General features: G+C 39.9%; 1 protein-coding gene across 1 annotated transcript in view; it reads right to left on the bottom strand.

The window, feature by feature from the left end:
- Nucleotides 1-13196: 13196 nt before the first annotated feature.
- Nucleotides 13197-20063, bottom strand: part of LOC133540742 (glypican-5-like) — a 130846-nt gene continuing 123979 nt past the window's right edge. Inside the window, exons 10-11 of the mRNA XM_061883632.1 lie at nt 18781-18887; nt 13197-16024 (exon numbers count right to left, since the gene is read on the bottom strand). Coding sequence (XP_061739616.1) covers nt 15926-16024; nt 18781-18887 — 206 coding nt within the window. The 3' untranslated portion in view covers nt 13197-15925. The remainder of the gene's footprint in view (nt 16025-18780; nt 18888-20063) is intronic.

The following is a 20063-nucleotide window of genomic DNA, read 5'->3' as shown; positions in this document are numbered from 1 at the left end:
ATGGGGCGAGGCTCACCAATTTGTAAGCAAATTGTCAAAAAGTTTTAGAACAACATTTCTCAACGAGCTATTGCAAGGAATTTTGGGATTTTACCATCTACGGTCCATAAAATCATCGAAAGGTTCAGAGAATCTGGAGAAATCACTGCACGTAAGCGATGATATTACGGACCTTTGATCCCTCAGGCGGTACCGCATCAAAAACCGACATCAGTGTGTAAAGGATATCACCACATGGGCTCAGGAACACTTCACAAAACCACTGTCAGTTACCACAGTTGGTCGCTACATCTGTAAGTGCAAGTTAAAACTCTGCTATGCAAAGCGAAAGCCATTTATTAACAACACTCAGGAACGCCGCCGGCTTCGCTGGGCCCGAGGTCATCTAAGATGGACTGATGCAAAGTGGAAAAGTGTTCTGTGGTCTGACGAGTCCACATTTCAAATTATATTTCGAAACTGTGGACGAGGTGTCCTCTGGATCAAAGAGGAAAAGAACCATCCGGTTTGTTATAGGCGCAAAGTTCAAAACCTAGCATCTGTGATGGTATGGGGGTGTATTAGTGCCCAAGGCATGGGTAACTTACACATCTGCAAAGGCACCATTAATGCTGAATTGTCCATACAGGTTTTGGAGAAACATATGTCGTCATCCAAGCAACGTTATCATGGATGCCCCTGATTATTTCAGCAAAACAATGCCAAGCCACGTGTTACAACAGTGTGGCTTCGTAGTAAAAGAGTGCGGGTACTTTCCTGGCCCGCCTGCAGTCCAGACATGTCTCCCATCGAAAATGTGTGGCACATTATGAAGCGTAAAATATGACAACAAGACCCCGCCGGGGACTGTTGAACAACTTAAGCTGTACATCAAGCAAGAATGGTAAAGAATTCCACTTTCAAAGCTTCAACAATTGGTTTCCTCAGTTCCCAAACGTTTATTGAATGTTGTTAAAAGAAAATGTGATGTAACACAGTGGTGAACATGCCCTTTCCCAACTACTTTGGCACATGTTGCAGCCATACAGTAAATTTCTAAGTTAAGTCTATGAGTTTGAACATCAAACATGTTGTCTTTGTTGTATATTCAACTGAATATGGGTTGAAAAGGATTTGCAAATCATTGTATTCCGTTTATATTTACATCTAACACAATTTCCCAACTCATAATTAAATATTAAAGCACAGTGTTAATGTTCAAACTATGTGTAATATTATGTGCCAAAACTTTAAATATGACTTAAATAAAACCACTGCCTTGTTTTTAATGAATAGGCTTTCTACACTACTGTATTTTAATATATTACATGGAGAACCAAGTGTTTTCTGAGGTGGCACTTTGTGAATAAAGTTTAAGAACCCCTGTTCTAAAAGATTTTCAGTGTATCACAGTTGACACAATTAAAACGCAGACATGTGAAGTGCTGTGGATTTTTTCACGTTCATGCTTGTTCAGCACCAGAGCGTGAAGATTGAAAAAAAGAATAATCAGACACAAAACCTGCTAGAACTTGCATGTGTTGATCTGTAGGCTTCTGTGTAAGTGGTGTGGAGCTGCAGGTTCTTGACAGTCGCTTATCAAATTGAAAAATATTTATTTCACTGTACTCAAGCTCTTTTGGAAGCGTCTGACACAGGCGGAAAAAAAAAGATGGTAAACATCAGCAAAATATTGCTGCTGATCAGCATTGGCTGGAAAATGCTGCACACCGATAAACAATAAATCACAGAAATGGTTTAACTGTGTCTCCTTTCATAGCTTTACCTGCCACTCATGATAAAATCACTGAGCCGCTGCCGATAAACTCTGACATGATGGCATGGGAGTGAATTACTGGCTGGTCTCCAAACCAACACAAACTGGCCTCGACCTGAAAAAAGTCAACTTAATGCAAATGGGTACTGTAGTAAATTATTGTAAAATGTGAGAGAGGTGTCAACACAAGGATGTGTACATTATAGGTTTTGGTATGACTCGGCCGGGGCCTGAACTCACCTACCGATCTCAGGCCGGAAACTCTAACCACATGGCCACTGAGTAGGTATAATTGTGAGTTCAGATCAAACATTTAGTTGCACTACAACTTACTGAACGCTTATCGTGAATTAATTTAAGACAAATTCAGAAGATTTTCTTATCAGTCGTTTTATGAACCATATTTTTATCTGCTTATCTTGATGAGATTGTGGAGTGTTGCCGCTCGCTAATACCTCACACATGCGGTTCAGGGGGCTCGTGTAATAGGAGTTGCGTAGATTTTGTTACGATACAGTGAAAGAATAAGATGGCACGGAGGCAGGGACATCGTTTAGCTTGAGGCGTATTTATTCAAATATATAAATGAAGTGTGTGTCTAATCAAAATACGCATGGTGTGACTATGTGTTGTGTTTAACTGAGTGCTACCAGGAGTTGTTGAAGGTGCTTGTTGAGCGAGATGCGAAAGTCCAGGGATGGCAAGGCGAGCTCAGATGTGCTTGGGCAGGGGAGAGGTCCAAGGCAGGAGCAATGCGTCAAGATCCGTGTCCAGGCGAGAGGTCGAGATCCAGGAAGGCAGCCAGGGAACCAGAGTGAATTTAGAGAGACGAGACACTCAGCTCGAAGCCAGGAAATGGAGGAACATACACACACACACACACACACACACACACACACACGTGTATATATACAAAAAAATATATATATATTAGGGCTGGGCAACGATTAAACATTTTAATCGAAGTTAATCACACTATTTCTCAGATTAATCGCGATTAACTGCATTGTATACGCAAAGCCCAATAATGAATTCAAAAGTAGTGTGTAATGCACCTTTATTGGAATATTCCCCCACATGAACAAAAGCGCCAAAACATTTGTTGTGCAAACACAATTTAAATCAGTCCTTGTTAAACAGTAGCAGTTAAATAGCATATTTTATGAAAATCAACTCCAAAAATGTAAATACAAACATTTAAGCTTATTACTACCACTGCCAGGGTATTTAAGTTATCCTGTTTGTTATGGAAAATAAATATAATCTACATACAAATCTCTGAGCCACAATCATAACATCTCAACAGGCTATTTCTGAGGTAACAGCAGAAACATTTTTTTATCAGGGATCTTATGTTTAAAAAACCTATATTATAGGCAGTGGGCTGTTTTAGGGAATATTTGATCAAATTATCCGTAGTAGCAATATTAATAATGTTGTGTTTATTCTGCGTAGTGCACTTAAAATAATTATGACCATATCTAGGAATTGATATGATGGGAATTTTCTGATTGTTTGATGTTATGAGCTAGGGAATAAAAGAACTACCCTACCCAGCATGCAACAGGAGTGACGAGCATGCGCGGTAGCCCGGTATAGGTTGTGTCGCCATGACGGCATCTTGTATGTTGTGATATGCACGCTCTGAAAGCAAACGTTAAGAACTCAGCCAAAACTCCTCGTCTGCATTATTCATAAATAGACAGACAACACATGTACTCCGCTGCTTCACAGGCCGCTGGATGTAGCCGGCAAAGTATTCCCATGCTAGCTAGCCGGTATAGCAAGCACGCGTCATTCAGTCTAAAACGGCCCGATCTATCCACATCCAGAATTGTCTGGCGGTCGTAAGTGATCCCGGAGTGACCACGCTGTAAGCCAGCCATGAAATTTGCAGAATTGTCCGGTATTTACCAAGAGCCCCTCGACGCCGGGCGACGCCATCTTGTTAAGAAAAGACGTTAACAAAATAAAAGCATGTAAACAACATACGCAAATGTGCGATAAAATAATTGTCGGCGTTAATAGATTGATAAGTTAACTTATAATTAACGCATTAATTTTCCCACCCCTAATATATATATATATATATATATATATATATATCCATCCATCCATCCATTTTCTACTGCTTATTCCCTTCCGGGGTCCCGGGGGGCGCTGGCGCCAACTCAGCTACAAATGGGTGGAAGGCGGTGTATACCCTGGACAAGTCGCCAATTCATCGCAGTTTATATATATATATATATATATATGTATATATATATATATATATATATATATATATATACATATATATATATATATATATATATATATATATATATATATATATATATATATATATATATATATATATATATATTGCAGCGGTTGATTTACGGACATAATTCACCTCCCCTGTTACTTGACTTTGTTATCATTATTCACTGTACTGTTCGATTATGCACATGACAATGTTGTTCTGTTGAGCATATATATATGCAGTTAAGAGCGGGTAATTCGGTGCAGCCCCTTTAGGTGGCCGTCAGGAGATTCTCCCAAAGGTGGGGGGTTGTTGTTCCCGCCATTTTTGAGTGTGTAAGTGTTCATTCTCGCTGGTTCTGGATGAATAAACGACGCACACGTTTTTGTGTGTCAACGATACTTCAAGTATCAACTACATATGTATATAGCACAACTATATATATATATATATTTTAAAAAGCAGTTCATTAATAAAGACTATTGAACTGATTTTGAGACATTTTCCCAAAAATTTAAACATTCTCAAAATTGCAGATGTGTGCCGAAAGTAGAGGGATGATTTGATTTTTTTTTTGTAAAAATCATGAATCGTAATGATGTCTTTAAAAATTCATCCTACTTCTTGTAACAATCTGCAATGTGTCAAAATTCATGTTTTTATTTTTATTTTGTCTCACTTCCTGTCATAATTCTGATGATTCTATCGTTAATATTCCAAAATAGATTTTCTGACACAAAAGAACTCAAAAGGAAGGCGTTTTATTCTACTTGTTTAAATAAATGCATGCCCGATCAAAGCATGTTGTCTTTCTCTTACATTCATGTTGATATATCCATGGCAGTTAATCCATGCAGAACAGTGCGATGCATTTAAGAAGAAAGTCAGTCACCCACAGACAGATATGCAAAGTGTCTTTCAGCTGGTTCATTTGCACCCTTTTGAATTTACTCATCAATTGTCTACCTTGTTGCCGTGCATAGTTTAGGGAGTGGCAGCAAAATGGGATGATCCATGAGGTGATCAAATGTGTTTCCAGTGTTGCTTCAATCATTGTCTATTGTATTCTGGACGAAGATAAAGTGAATACAATTTTAGGAAAAAGTCTTACTGATGTCAAATATTTGTCACTGGTGTTATTGATTCATTTTTGGAGAACAGAATGCAGGTATGGAAATTGATCACAATTAAGTCTGGCAAATCAGAAAAATGTCTGTTTTTTGTTTGTTTTCTACAGGCTGCTTTGTTTATATCACTATACCCATTTTAAATACGCTGGTACATCAGTTTTCGTTTGTAATTCGTTACCTAATCCTATAGGAAACAAAGTGAACCAAACTGAATTTGCAATTCCATTTGGATGTTGGAACAGTTCGAAACGGTTGAGTAAGGTGGAATATGGAGAGGTTTGTATATTGTCCATTCATTTTCAATGGGGGAAAATTCCTGGTAATTGCGAGTAATCAGGGAATTTTCTGAACTGGCAAACATGCTGGCTTTTTTTTTTCCTGTCCAGCCACTCAGGCAAATCCTATTGTTGATATAAATGTCCATATTTGCTGTAAAGATTTACTTTACCAAAGAGAAGTGTAGGATACTTCTCTTGTTGCCTTATTTGTATCTGACTTTATTAAATGGATTTTTATTAATTTTGGGTGCAGTCGAAGGGATAGATTGAAGGAAAAAAAGGAAAACGGAGGGGGAAATTGTGGGGACAAGAGGGGGATAAGATAGAGGGACAACAACAACAACAACAATAACAGAACAACATCAGCAAATACGATATGTGCAAATATGATGTTAAAAGTGATAGCAAAGAAGCAGTTAGCGACGTAAATGATAATAACACAGAGATGTCAATGAACATTATTGCCCTACAAATGGAGCAATAAAAATACCAATATAAATATCACTATTGATAATGAATAATAAAAATAAACAATGCCATTGTTTCAAATGCAACAATACATGAAAGTAATTATAACTACAATTCCAAAAGAACGCAGATAAATGGAGGGGAATAAAGAGAAGCGAAATGTATTAACCTTGTAGATTGTTATAGTAATAACAACAGGTTAAGCTTTAACAGTTGTTGTTAATATATGTTTGATGAAACGTGATTATATGCATGAGTATATATATATATATATATATATATATATATGTATATATATATATATATATATATATATATATATATATATATATATATATATATCCATCCATCCATCCATCCATTTCCTACCGCTTATTCCGTGTATATATATATGTATATATATATATACACATACAAACCCCGTTTCCATATGAGTTGGGAAATTATGTTGGATGTAAATATAAACAGAAGACAATGATTTGCGAATCCTTTTCAACCCATATTCAATTGAATGCACTACAAAGACAAGATATTTGATGTTCAAACTCATAAACTTTATTTTTTTTTGCAAATAATAATTAACTTTGAATTTCATGGCTGCAACACGTGCCAAAGTAGTTGGGAAAGGGCATGTTCACCACTGTGTTACATCACCTTTTCTTTTAACAAGACTCAATAAACATTTGGGAACTGAGGAAATTAATTGTTGAAGCTTTGAAAGTGGACTTCTTTCCCATTCTTGTTTTATGTAGAGCTTCAGTCGTTCAACAGTCCGGGGTCTCCGGTGTCGTATTTTACGCTTCATAATGCGCCACACATTTTCGATGGGAGACAGGTCTGGACTGCAGGCGGGCCAGGAAAGTACCTGCACTCTTTTTTCACGAAGCCACTCTGTTGTAACACGTGCTGAATGTTGCTTGGCATTGTCTTGCTGAAAAAGGCAGGAGCATCCATTAAAAAAACGGCGCTTAGATGGCAGCATATGTTGTTCCAAAACTTGTATGTACCTTTCAGCATTAATCGTGCCTTCAGAGATGTGTAAGTTACCCATGCCTTAGGCACTAATGCACCCCCATACCATCACAGATGCTGGCTTTTGAACTTTGCGTCGATGACAGTCTAGATGGTTCACTTCCCCTTTGGTCCGGATGACATGATGTCGAATATTTCCAAAAACAATTTGAAATGTGGACCACAGAACAGTTTTCCACTTTGCATCAGTCCATCTTAGAAGATTTCAGGCCCAGAGAAGCCGGCGCCGTTTCTGGATGTTGTTAATAAATGGCTTTCGCTTTGCATAGTAGAGCTTTAACTTGCACTTACAGATGTAGCGACACACTGTATTTAGTGAAAGTGGTTTTCTGAAGTGTTCCTGAGCCCATGTGGTGATATCCTTTAGAGATTGATGTCGGTTTTTGATACAGTGCAGTCTGAGGGATCGAAGGCCACGGTCATTCAATGTTGTTGTCCGGCCATGCCGCTTACGTGGAGTGATTTCTTCAGATTGTCTGAACCTTTTGATGATATTATGGACCGTAGATGTTGAAATCCCTAAATTTCTTGCAATTGCACTTTGAGAAACGTTGTTCTTAAACTGTTTAACTATTTGCTCATGCAGTTGTGGACAAAGGGGTGTACCTCACCCCATCCTTTCTTGTAAAAGACTAAGCAATTTTTGTGAAGCTGTTTTTATACCCAATCATGGCACCCACCTGTTCCCAATTAGCCAGCACACCTGTGGTATGTTCAAAATAAGTGTTTGATGAGCATTCCCCAACTCTACCAGTATTTATTGCGACCTTTCCCAACTTCTTTGTCACGTGTTGCTGGCATCAAATTCTAAAGTTAATGATTATTTGCAAAAAAATTTTTTTATCAGTTTGAACATCAAATATGTTGTCTTTGTAGCATATTCAACTGAATATGGGTTGGAAATGATTTTCAAATCATTGTATTCCGTTTATATTTAAGACAGCACACCCTGACCGTACAAGGAGATGTTCGTGTGTAAGCGACTGAAAAATCACCTTTGCATATCAAGGTCCAATTGTATTGCCTTTTCTTCCACAAAAACTAATCCAATCCACACACAAAAGTTATTACTAAAGGGCCCTATTTTATTATGTGCCCAAACTGATATACCTGCAATTTAAACTGGTGGTTTGCTTTCTCCCAGATGAATATTTGAACATTCACCAAACATAAAATGAGTTAATTAATTCACTTCAATTTGATCCCAGCTTGTTGTGCTTATTTACAGATGTCCAACGTTTTCCAAATCAACTGTGGTGATATGAATGACATATTCTTGGTTTTCACAGGTGTTAGATGTCCTACATGTGGTGGCTGTCCATTCAGCAAAGGCATATGTTTGTGCTACTTTTGTTGAAAACATTGAATCAGTAAATATTGCCAGCATAGCAATCTCCTCTGCTTCTTTTCCACATAGCCAGCATTCATGCGAGCATGTAGCTAACAGCATGAGCAGAGTTGTAGCTCAAGCTGACCGCAAGCATGTGTCACTGTTCACTGAGAATGGTGACTATTGCTTGCTTTCATATCAGAGTCTCCAAGACACGAAAATATTCTCCAATGTCCCCGGAAATAGTCATTAGAATTGTCACCAATAGCTGTTTACAAAAAAAGTTGCCAAGAGGATTGGCAACATCCTCAAATACATGTTTTGCTTGAAGACGATATTTCAAATTTGATGTGTGCCAATGAGAAAAATGTTTGTTGCTGCAATATCAGCAAGTTACCTTAGTTTTATCCAAAGTCAATCAATCAATCAATGTTTACTTATATAGCACTAAATCACTAGTGTCTCAAAGGGCTGCACAAACCACTACGACATCCTCAGTAGGCCCACATAAGGGCAAGGAAAACTCACACCCAGTGGGACGTCGGTGACAATGATGACTATGAGAACCTTGGAGAGGAGGAAAGCAATGGATGTCGAGTGGGTCTAACATGATACTGTGAAAGTTCAATCCATAATGGATCCAACACAGTCGCAAGAGTCCAGTCCAAAGCGGATCCAACACAGCAGCGAGAGTCCCGTTCACAGCGGAGCCAGCAGGAAAACATCCCAAGCGGAGGCGGATCAGCAGCGCAGAGATGTCCCCAGCCGATACACAGGTGAGCAGTACATGGCCACCGGATCGGATCGGACCGGACCCCTTCCACAAGGGAGAGTGGGACATTGGAGAAAAAGAAAAGAAACGGCAGATCAACTGGTCTAAAAAGGGAGTCTATTTAAAGGCTAGAGTATACAAATGAGTTTTAAGGTGAGACTTAAATGCTTCTACTGAGGTGGCATCTCGAACTTTTACCGGGAGGGCATTCCAGAGTACTGGAGCCCGAAATGAAAACGCTCTATAGCCCACAGACTTTTTTTGGGCTTTGGGAATCACTAATAAGCCGGAGTCCTTTGAACGCAGATTTCTTACCGGGACATATGGTACAATACAATCGGCAAGATAGGATGGAGCTAGACCGTGTAGTATTTTATACGTAAGTAGTAAAACCTTAAAGTCACATCTTAAGTGCACAGGAAGCCAGTGCAGATGAGCCAGTACAGGCGTAATGTGATCAAACTTTCTTGTTCTTGTCAAAAATCTTACAGCCGCATTTTGTACCAACTGTAATCTTTTAATGCTAGACATGGGGAGACCCGAAAATAATACGTTACAGTAATCGAGACGAGACGTAACAAACGCATGGATAATGATCTCAGCGTCTTTAGTGGACAGAATGGAGCAAATTTTAGCGATATTACGGGGATGAAAGAAGGCCGTTTTAGTAACGCTTTTAATGTGTGCCTCAAAGGAGAGAGTTGGGTCGAAGATAATACCCAGATTCTTTACCGTGTCGCCTTGTTTAATTGTTTAGTTGTCAAATTTTAGAGTTGTATCATTAAATAGAGGTCGGTGTCTAGAAGGACCGATAATCAGCATTTCCGTTTTTTTGGCGTTGAGTTGCAAAAAGTTAGCGGACATCCATTGTTTAATTTCATTAAGACATGCCTCCAGCTGACTACAATCCGTCGTGTTGGTCAGCTTTAGGGGCATGTAGAGTTGGGTGTCATCAGCATAACAGTGAAAGCTAATACCGTATTTGCGTATGATGTCACCTAGCGGCAGCATGTAGATGCTGAAGAGTGCAGGGCCAAGGACCGAACCCTGGGGAACTCCACACGTTACCTTAACGTAGTCCGAGGTCACATTGTTATGGGAGACGCACTGCATCCTATCAGTAAGATAAGAGTTAAACCAAGACAGGGCAAAGTCTGACATACCAATTCGTGTTTTGATACGTTCTAATAAAATATTATGATCGACGGTATCGAAAGCAGCGCTAAGATCGAGGAGCAGCAACATAGATGACGCATCAGAATCCATCGTTAGCAATAGATCATTAGTCATTTTTGCGAGGGCTGTCTCCGTGGAGTTATTTGCCCTGAAACCGGATTGAAAGGTTTCACATAGATTGTTAGACGCTAAGTGTTCATTTAACTGCTCCGCAACAATTTTTTCGAGGATTTTTTGAAATAAAGGGAAGGTGAGACACCGGTCGGTAGTTTACCATGAGGTCAGGATCGAGGTTAGGTCTTTTAAGAAGAGGATGAATAACCGCTTTTTTGAATGCTAGGGGAACAGTGCCCGAGGAAAGTGATAAGTTTATAATATTTAGCACTGATGGACCTAATAATACAAAGAGCTCCTTGATCTGTTTCCCAGGAAGTGGGTCAAGTAAACATGTTGTTTGTTCTATTCCATTTACACGTTGTAACAATTCCTCTAATGTTATTTCCTCAAAACAAGAGAAACTATTTTGGAGGGCAGTATCCGCCGTATCTACAATCGTGTCAGTGTTAATAGAACCCAGTTGTAGCTGGGACGCATTGTCTTTAATCTCCTTTCTAATGACTTCAATGTTCTTACTAAAGAATTGCATAAAGTCATCAGCTGAGTGGGTGGAGCTACTGGAAGGAGTCCCTTGTTGGGTTAGCGATGCTACCGTTCTAAACAAAAATTTAGGATCGTTTTTATTACGGTGGATGAGATTTGAGTAATATTTAGCTTTAGCTAAGGTAAGCATGCGTTTATAAGTTATTAAACCATCACTCCATGCTTGATGGTGCACCTCAAGTTTAGTCGTGCGCCATTGCGTTCCAGCTTTCTACATAATAATTTCTGAGCTCTAGTTTCTTCTGTAAACCACAGGGGTACGCTTTTTTGGAGCCTTTTTTAACTTTAGCGGTGCTATGTTATCAATGGTTTCGCGCAGGGCGTCGTTAAAGTTGTTAGTGAGGTTATCAATAGAGCCCACATACTTTGGGAATGGTGCCATTACCGAGGGCAGTAGGTCAGCAAGAGTTGTCGTTGTGGCCGTATTAATGTTGCGGCTGCTATAGCAGTTATTATTATTATTAGTTTGACGAACATGCGTCTGAACCTCGAATTTTATAAGGTAATGATCGGACAATACTTTAGTATACGGGAGTATCGTAACTTTGGAAACGGTGATACCCCTGACAAGCACTAGGTCTATCGTATTACCGTTGCGATGCGTGGGTTCATTTATTATTTGTGTGAGACTACAGCTATCAATTATAGTCTGGAGCGCTACGCACTGTGGGTCCGATGGGGTATTCATATGGATAATAAAGTCCCCCATTATGATTATATTATCGGCGTTTGTCACTAGATCAGCAACGAACTCTGAGAATTCATTGATAAAGTCTGACTAGGGCCCTGGGGGGCGGTAGATAACAGCCAGGTGTAGAGGCAGCGGTGTGACAGACCTCATAGTAAGCACCTCACACAATTTATATTTATTATTTATGTTAGGACTAAGGTTAAAGTTTTCGTTGTATATTAGTGCAACCCCCCCACCCCTTTTAAGAGGACGGGCAATATGCGCATGTGTAAAGTTAGGAGGACATGCCTCGTTTAGCGCAAAAAAGTTGTTTGGTTTAAGCCAGGTTTCGCTGAGACTGATGACGTTAAGATTGTTGTCTCTGATCATATCATTAACTAACAACGTTTTGGGAGACAATGATCTTATGTTTAAAAAACCTATATTATATAGTGGGCTGTTTTAGGGAATTTTTGATCAAATTCTCCATAGTAGCAATATTAATAATGTTGTTTTTATTATGCCCAGTGCATTTAGTATAATTACGACCATATCTAGGAATTGATACGATGGGAATTTTCCGATTGTTCGTTTGTTGCTTTGATAAACTTGCCGCATCATAGTTAGCCACCTCAGTAAAACACATGTCCAACTCTGAAACACTCAAAGCAGAAAAAACTTGTTCTAATTTAACTGACTCCTTACCCAGACCAGTAGTCTCGCATCTTCCATTTAAATCCGGCTTCAGGATGGAGGGAAGTGGTGTTCTGTGGGGATTAGCCTTCTGCTTTGTTTTTAGCCCCGCTCGGCATTCGCGTTTCCGATCACACCGCTGGCGTCTGCTCCGTAGACGGCCCCCGCTGCTACTATACTCCCCTGCTTCACAGGCCGCTGGATGTAGCCGTCGAAGTATTCCCGTGCTAGTTAGCAGGTCTAGCAAGCACGCGTCTATCAGTCCAAAACGGCCCGATATGTCCACATCCAGAAGTGTCTGGCGGTCGTACGTGATCACGGAGTGACCACGATGTGAGCCAGCCATAAAGTTTGTAGAATTGTCCGATATTTCTGCCAAATGTTCCATATTTAGCAGGAGCTCCTCGAGGTCGCAACCCTTTCGAAACTGAATGGGCTGCCTCTCCTGGCAATCACAGACTGTGTAACAAATGCGCACGACCTCCGGGTTAAGCCTTGACCCGCAGGGCGTGATTAATCTCAATTCATATTTGATAACGCGATAAAACATTTTTATTAATCACATGCAATAACGCGTTAATGTTGACAGCTCTGATATATACATTAGAAAAATTATGAATTTGAATTATTTTAAGGCTTTGAAACAGAATAAGTGAAAATAACAATTCTGATTATTTTCAGAAGCCCTAACAGATATATATTGCAAAAAAAAAAAAATTAGCAATAGATTTTACTGTGAAAACCTGGCAGATCAGCTTTTTCAGTAAAAATAAACGTGGTACCAATTTTCTATTTACAGTAATCCACTGTAAAAACAATTGTAAATTTTGCATCAAAAACAGGTAAATACCAGTCGTACCATTTTTCAATTTACATTAAGTCAGTATAAAAAAAAAATCTATTGTAACTTTCACAGTGAAATTTGGTAACTGATATGTGTGGAACGCATAAAATTGACAAATGATATGGATAAATGGACAAACACATCACTCTTAAATTTTATTGAAGACTCTTGATGGCGATGAGTGGCGAAAAACGAACGCCACCTCCAGGAACAGCACATCCCTACTCTGCTATGAGTTCTTTCTTGAATTCAAAGTGTTTATTTCATCGAAGTGCGGGCACCCTTGTTATAGCCAAGATCAGATGGACAACGGCTGTGTGCTCAACTGATGCAATCACACACGTGCGTGAGATAATCTAGGCACACTAAAGTAAATTATCGTAAGCAGCTCTTGTAGCTTTTAGCGCAAGTAAATTGCATTTCTGCTATCAAGGTGACAGTACAAGACTACAGTAGGTTCTCTATAAAACTACAAAAGAGTGCCATACTACCCTTGATTGTTTTGTTAGATATATATATTGCAACAACACATCATTAGTAGGGTAAAACTAACCTGTCTCACGACAGCCTAATCCCAGCTCACGTTCCCTATTAGTGGGTGAACAATACAACTGTGGACCAACTTCATACTCTCGGCATGTTCCACGAGGGTCTTTCCTTACCATTCTACATGTGTTTTGTGGACTTAAGATATTCGACCGTGTCCCTCGGGAAGTCCTGAGGAAAGGGCTCAGCGTGTATGGAGTATTGGACCAGAATCAGCAATTCCAAGTCCAAGTCCATGGTTCTTGCCGGTGAAGGGATGGAGTGCCATTTCCGGGTTGGAGAGGAGATCCTGCCCCAAGGAAAGGAGTTCAAGTACCTCCAAGTACCTCAGGGTCTTGTTCACATGTGGGGGAGGAGTGGATTGTGAGATTGACAGGCGGATCGGCACAGCGTCTGCAGTGATGTGGAACCTGCATCAGTCCAATGTGGCGAAAAAGAAGCCAAGCCGTAGGTCAATGCTCTCAATATACCGGTCGAGCTATGTCTCTATCTTCACCTATGGTCATGAGGTTTGGGTTATGATTGAAAAGACAAGATCTCGAGTACAAGCGGACAAAATGAATTTCCTCCGTCAGGTGGCAGGGCTCTCTCTTTCAGATAGGGTGCAAAGCTCTGTCATTCGGGACATCTAGTCAGGATGCCCCCGAACCCTCCCTGGGGAAGGGTTTAGGGCACATCCAACCACAAGGAAGACCCAGGAATAGCCGGAGAGACTATGTCTCCCGGCTGGCCTGGGAACTCCTCGGGATCCCCCCGGGAAGAGCTGGACGTAGTAGCTGGGAAAAGGGAAGTCTGGACTTCTCTGCATAGGCTCCTGCCCCCATGAACCGACTTCGGATAAGATGTATGGATATTTGGCTAGACCCGGTAGCGGTTTGGTGCATTCATTGGTGCAGTGAAATATAGACTCTAAGGCTACGTTCGCACTGCAAGGTAGGATATCCAATTCAGATTTGTTTTGGTCAAATCGGATCTTTTTATGTAGTCGTTCAAAAAATGCCATGTATAATGTGAACACAATCTGACCCACGTGCAGACATGACGTCATGACGTCACACGTGATGCAGTGTTTACAGAAGTAAACATGGCTTCAATTCTAGGTCTCAGGCTTGGCACATTTGGGGCAATTTCAATAATTTTGTGCAATCGAAGTCTGCATTTTCTGAACCAAATTATTCCGCGTAGAAGATTAAGAAGGAAGAGGTTAAACATTTTTGCTCTTGCTCGTGGATTTGCTTCGATGTCTACTCAGAAGAATTTGTGGCCAATCAGTCGCAGTCGGGTGTGGTGGAATATTGGCGTGAGATTCTAAAACACATTACTTTTGCCTGTTTTCTGCTCATTTGTCAACTATGTCTGTTTTGGCAAATAATTATGATGCTTATCACTATTTGATGATATACAAAAGAGGCCTGGGTCGGATTTAAATAACTTCGGAATTGCAGTTTTCATTGACATGAAAAAATCGGATGAAGGTCACATATGAGCAAAAAAGTCAGAATTGACCTGCAGTGTGAGCAAGGCCTAATGCTCTCGTTGATTTTGAATGGACTATAACTGTTCGTACAATTTTATTAAACACTATAGTGGGTTATTTTACAGCCATATTCAATAAAAAAGCACATATGTTGAGTCACTAACATTTTGTGAGCGCTGGACCCACTGCTCGTTGATTAGAGTGATATGTGCTTAAATGTAAAGGTCTCCAAAAGCATCCAATAAGACAATAAAATGGAAAATAGATTTGTCGTTTTGCCAAAAATGTCCTTAAGCTGTCTGGTATTTGCTAAATATTTCGTTAAGTTGGAAACACTGATCCCTCCAGCTCTGTCTTAATCTCTGGCAGACCAGGTGCGTATGCAAGTACTCTGTTACATACAGTAAATATTACTTGGAACAGCAGTCATTGGGTCCTCTTAAATGAAGAAATCATGGCAGTGGTGTTACCACTGACCTCCGCTGTCATGCATCATGTCATTGGGTGCTAAGAGATGGTATTTTGAACTCTATTTTACACAACAAGCGATCTACATAAAGTCGTGATATAAATATATAATACAAAGATTTGTATTTACACCTCTTGAAAAAAGTAGTAGTGTTGTGCAAGCTATGCTATGGAAGTTAAATACAAGTGAGCATACACAGGTCAGTACAGGTGATGTATAAAAATGGACCAACAGTTCATCGTCAGCATCCTCATCATCACCGTCCACAAAGTAGCAGAGCGGCCAAACTGTGCTTTAAAACTTTTTAAATGCCAAACAACAGCAACATCCATGGAGAGAACATGGCTGTTTCTCAGTCTCTGGATGGGTCACCCAAGAGTCAGCGGGGTTCCCACGATGACAGCAACAAGAGCATGGTCAGCAGGGTCAACTGGAGCAGTTCAACAGTTGGCATGTTGGCTGAACCTTTAACAGGCACCTGATGGAGTACATGTACACGACACTGGATGAACACCATGAGATGTCTATGGGTTTGAATTATAAGCATTAGGGCTGCGAATCTTTGGGTGTCCCACGATTCGATACAATATCGATTCTTGGGGTCGCGATTCGATTATATATCGATTTTTCCGATTCAACGCGATTCTCGATTAAAAAACGGTATTTTTCCGATTCAAAACGATTCCATAATCATTCAATACATAGGATTTCAGCAGGATCTACACCAGTCTGCTGACATGCTAGCAGAGTAGTAGATTTTTAAAAAAAGCTTTTATAATTGTTAAGGACAATGTTTTATCAACTGATTGCAATAATGTAAATTTGTTTTAACTATTAAACGAACCAAAAATATGAGTTATTTTATCTTTGTGAAAACATTGGACACAGTGTGTTGTCAAGTTTATGAGATGCGATGCAAGTGTAAGCCACTGTGACACTATTGTTCGTTTTTAAAAATATTTATAAATGTCTAATGATAATGTCAGTGAGGGATTTTTAATCACTGCTATGCTGAAATTATAACTAATATTGATACTGTTGTTGATAATATTTATTTTTGTTTCACTACTTTTGGTTTGTTCTGTGTCGTGTTTGTGTCTTCTCTCAATTGCTCTGTTTATTGCAGTTCTGAGTGTTGCTGGGTCAGGTTTGGTTTTGGAATTGGATTGCATTGTAATGGTATTGCTGTGTATTGGTTTGTTGGATTGATAAAAAAAACAAAAAAAAACGATTAAAAAAAAAAGAGAATCGATTCTGAATCGCACAACGTGAGAATCGCGATTCGTATTTGAATGTATTTTTTCCCACACCCCTAATAAGCATCATATACAAACACGACTAACTAATCAGGGACGTCTAGGTCAACATTTATTGCATCTGATCCCAATCCGAATTTTTGGCCTCTGATCTGGTACGATTTTCGAGTCCCTATCCAAAATTATTCCCGAGCACTGCCACCTGGGGTAGAACAAGGGGATGGGTCAAATGCAGAGGGTAATTTCACCACACCTAGTGGTACTTTAACTTTAACTATCCTATACTATGACAATAATTTGTGGAAGTGAAATGTTTGATAGCATGTAACACTAACAGCAAGTAAACTCAACTAGACAGTTTTTAAAGCTAATCTGCTTATATTTTTGAATTTTAAATTTTCTCGTACTGTCATAAATCAGATGATGCATTACATTTGTGTTATTCAATTTTACATTTCGTTTTTTAACAAAATAAATTGGCTCGTGCACAATAACTAAACAGAAGTAAAACCTACTATTTATTTAAATCTGCGTTCCAAGAACTCCGGTTTATTAGTGATTCCCAAAGCACAAAAAAAAGTCTGGGGGCTATAGAGCGTTTTCTATTCGGGCTCCAGTACTCTGGAATGCCCTCCCGGTAACAGTTAGGAATGCTACCTCAGTAGAAGATTTTAAGTCCCATCTTAAAACTCATGTGTATACTCTAGCCTTTAAATAGACCACACTTTTAGACCAGTTGATTTCCCCTTTCTTTTCTTTCCTGCTCCGTCCCCCTCGCCCTTGTGGAGGGGGAGGGGGGGGGGGCACATGTCCGGTGGCCGTGGATAAAGTGCTGGCTGTCCAGAGTCTGGACCCGGGGTGGACCGCGCGCCTGTGCATCGGTCGGGGACATCTCTGCGCTGCTGACCTGTCTCCGCTCGGGATGGTCTGCTGCTGGCCCCACCATGGACTGGACTCTCACTATTATGTTAGATCCACTATGGACGGGACTTTCACAATATTATGCTGGACCCACTCGACGTCCATTGCAATGGTCTCCCTAGAGAAGTAGCGGGGGGAGCACCCACATCTGCGGTCCTCTCCGAGGTTTTTCATTGTCATCCCACTGGGTTGAGTTTTTCCTTGCCCTGATGAGGGTTCTGAACCGAGGATGTCGTTGTGGCTTGTGCAGCCCTTTGAGACACTTGTGTTTTATGGCTATATAAATAAACATTGATTGATTGATTGATTGATTGATTGATTGATTGATTGATTGATTGATTGATTGATTGATTGATTGATTGATTGATTTCTCCTATTTAAATTATTTGGATTTTGCCCTCAAAGCCTTTCTGTATCCAGACATACTCCTGAGTTTTTAAACAATAACAAACATGACCCCAAACATATTTGGTAATAATAGGAACAAGAAAAAGACAAATGTCAATCTAATCACTTTAGTATCGTTTATATACTTTTACCACACTAGGTATCAATCGTATTAAAATCTGTATCGATCACCCCTACTTTACATTGAAGCTTTAGTTATTAGCTTCTTATATCGTCCGGCTCGGTGCCTGTGTGTAACATGCTTAGCCATTCCTTTTCCTCTAGACCTCCGGTGATAATGTTACTTGTAAAACACTTAGTTTAATTCTTGCCATGGTGGTGAGGATTAGAATCTGAGAAGTGACATTGTAGTACAGCTTGCTCAGAAATTGGAGCCGGTGTTCTGGCAAGACACTCAGTCTGCTAGAATTCATGCAACACTGGGACACAGTTACGGATTCTGAAGCTCATCAGTCGATCAAAAAAACTATTACAAATGCAAATTTCAGCATTGGACATTTATCATTTTAAAACATGTTTTGTATATTTCATATTGTTTTAGTCATTCTCAAAAATTGGAACCAGGCTTGCAATAACCAGATGTTTTTGAGGTCCGAGCTGGTATGGTTCGATATTACCTGTAATGATGGTGTTGTGAGGGATGACCTACCAGTGAAGGAGAGCTGGGATGAGGAGAATTGCGGTGGTGAGGAGGAGGAGGAGCCTTGTCATCTCTGACTGGACTATGTCCACTGGACAAATCATCTGTGTCAGCACCTGAACACAAAAACAACAAAGGAGAGGCAACTTTTAATTATTGGTATAATCTAATTAAGCAAGTACATCCCTGCAGCGGTCATGTTAATTCAATTTCTCTGACTGGTGGACTAATTTCAGCCTTATTGTGAGTCGTTATGTTATTTTTATTTTGCGCAAATACATGACATATTGCTCTTACGGATGTTAACTGCATGTTTGACTTTTGCACTGATTTTGAATATTTGTGTTTTTTTTTCTAAAATAATAAATAGTTTGATGACAAGTGAAGGCACACATACATTTGATACTCCAGGCAGAAAAAAGGGGACCCATTGCAAAAATTATTCATAAATAATATTATTGTCATAGTTTTTGGCAGGTGATTCAAGAATTTCTCAAAAAAAAACCTTGTCAGATAAGGTGTCAGCAAGGTGTAAAATGACTAATTATTGTGAACTATTCCCACATTTTTTTGCAAATAAAGCATATTTTGTTAGAGTTGTTAAGACATTTTGTGGTTAGTGTCACAAACACTTCAATTATAAATAACATTTAGAATAACAAACTTGTCCCATGACAATAAAAAAAAACAACAACACATCCAATTCAGGGGCTTCACGGTGGAAAGGGGTTAGTGCGTCTGCCTCACAATACGAAGGTCCTGAGTAGTCCTGGGTTCAATCCGGGATCTTTCTGTGTGGAGTTTGCATGTTCTCCCCGTGAATGCGTGGGTTCCCTCCGGGTACTCCGGCTTCCTCCCACTTCCAAAGACATGCACCTGGAGATAGGTTGATTGGCAACACTAAATTGGCCCTAGTGTGTGAATGTGAGTGTGAATGTTGTCTGTCCATCTGTGTTGGCCCTGTGATGAGATGCGACTTGTCCAGGGTGTACACCGCCTTCCGCCCGATTGTAGCTGAAATAGGCACCAGCGCCCCCGCGACCCCAAAGGGAATAAGTGGTAGAAAATTGATGGATGGATGGACATCAAATTTTGGCATAATAGGCTGCGGTAATCGCAAAGAAAATAAAACCCCCAGTGAAATCCTGAAGGGACTGGCTTGTTGAATCAACAACTGAGGGGGTTTGCAAATGCTAATAGCAAAATACATTGACTAGACATCATTATTACCATCATACAAAATCTATTAACTGACAGTAGTGTGGTGACAAAGCGCTGAGTAGACATAATAT

Source organism: Nerophis ophidion, linkage group LG22 (genome assembly GCF_033978795.1).
Source record: "Nerophis ophidion isolate RoL-2023_Sa linkage group LG22, RoL_Noph_v1.0, whole genome shotgun sequence".
NCBI classification, from domain to species: Eukaryota; Metazoa; Chordata; class Actinopteri; order Syngnathiformes; family Syngnathidae; genus Nerophis; species Nerophis ophidion.
The sequence above is the reverse complement of the archived record's forward strand: the minus strand, read 5'-3'. Positions and strand labels throughout refer to the sequence as shown.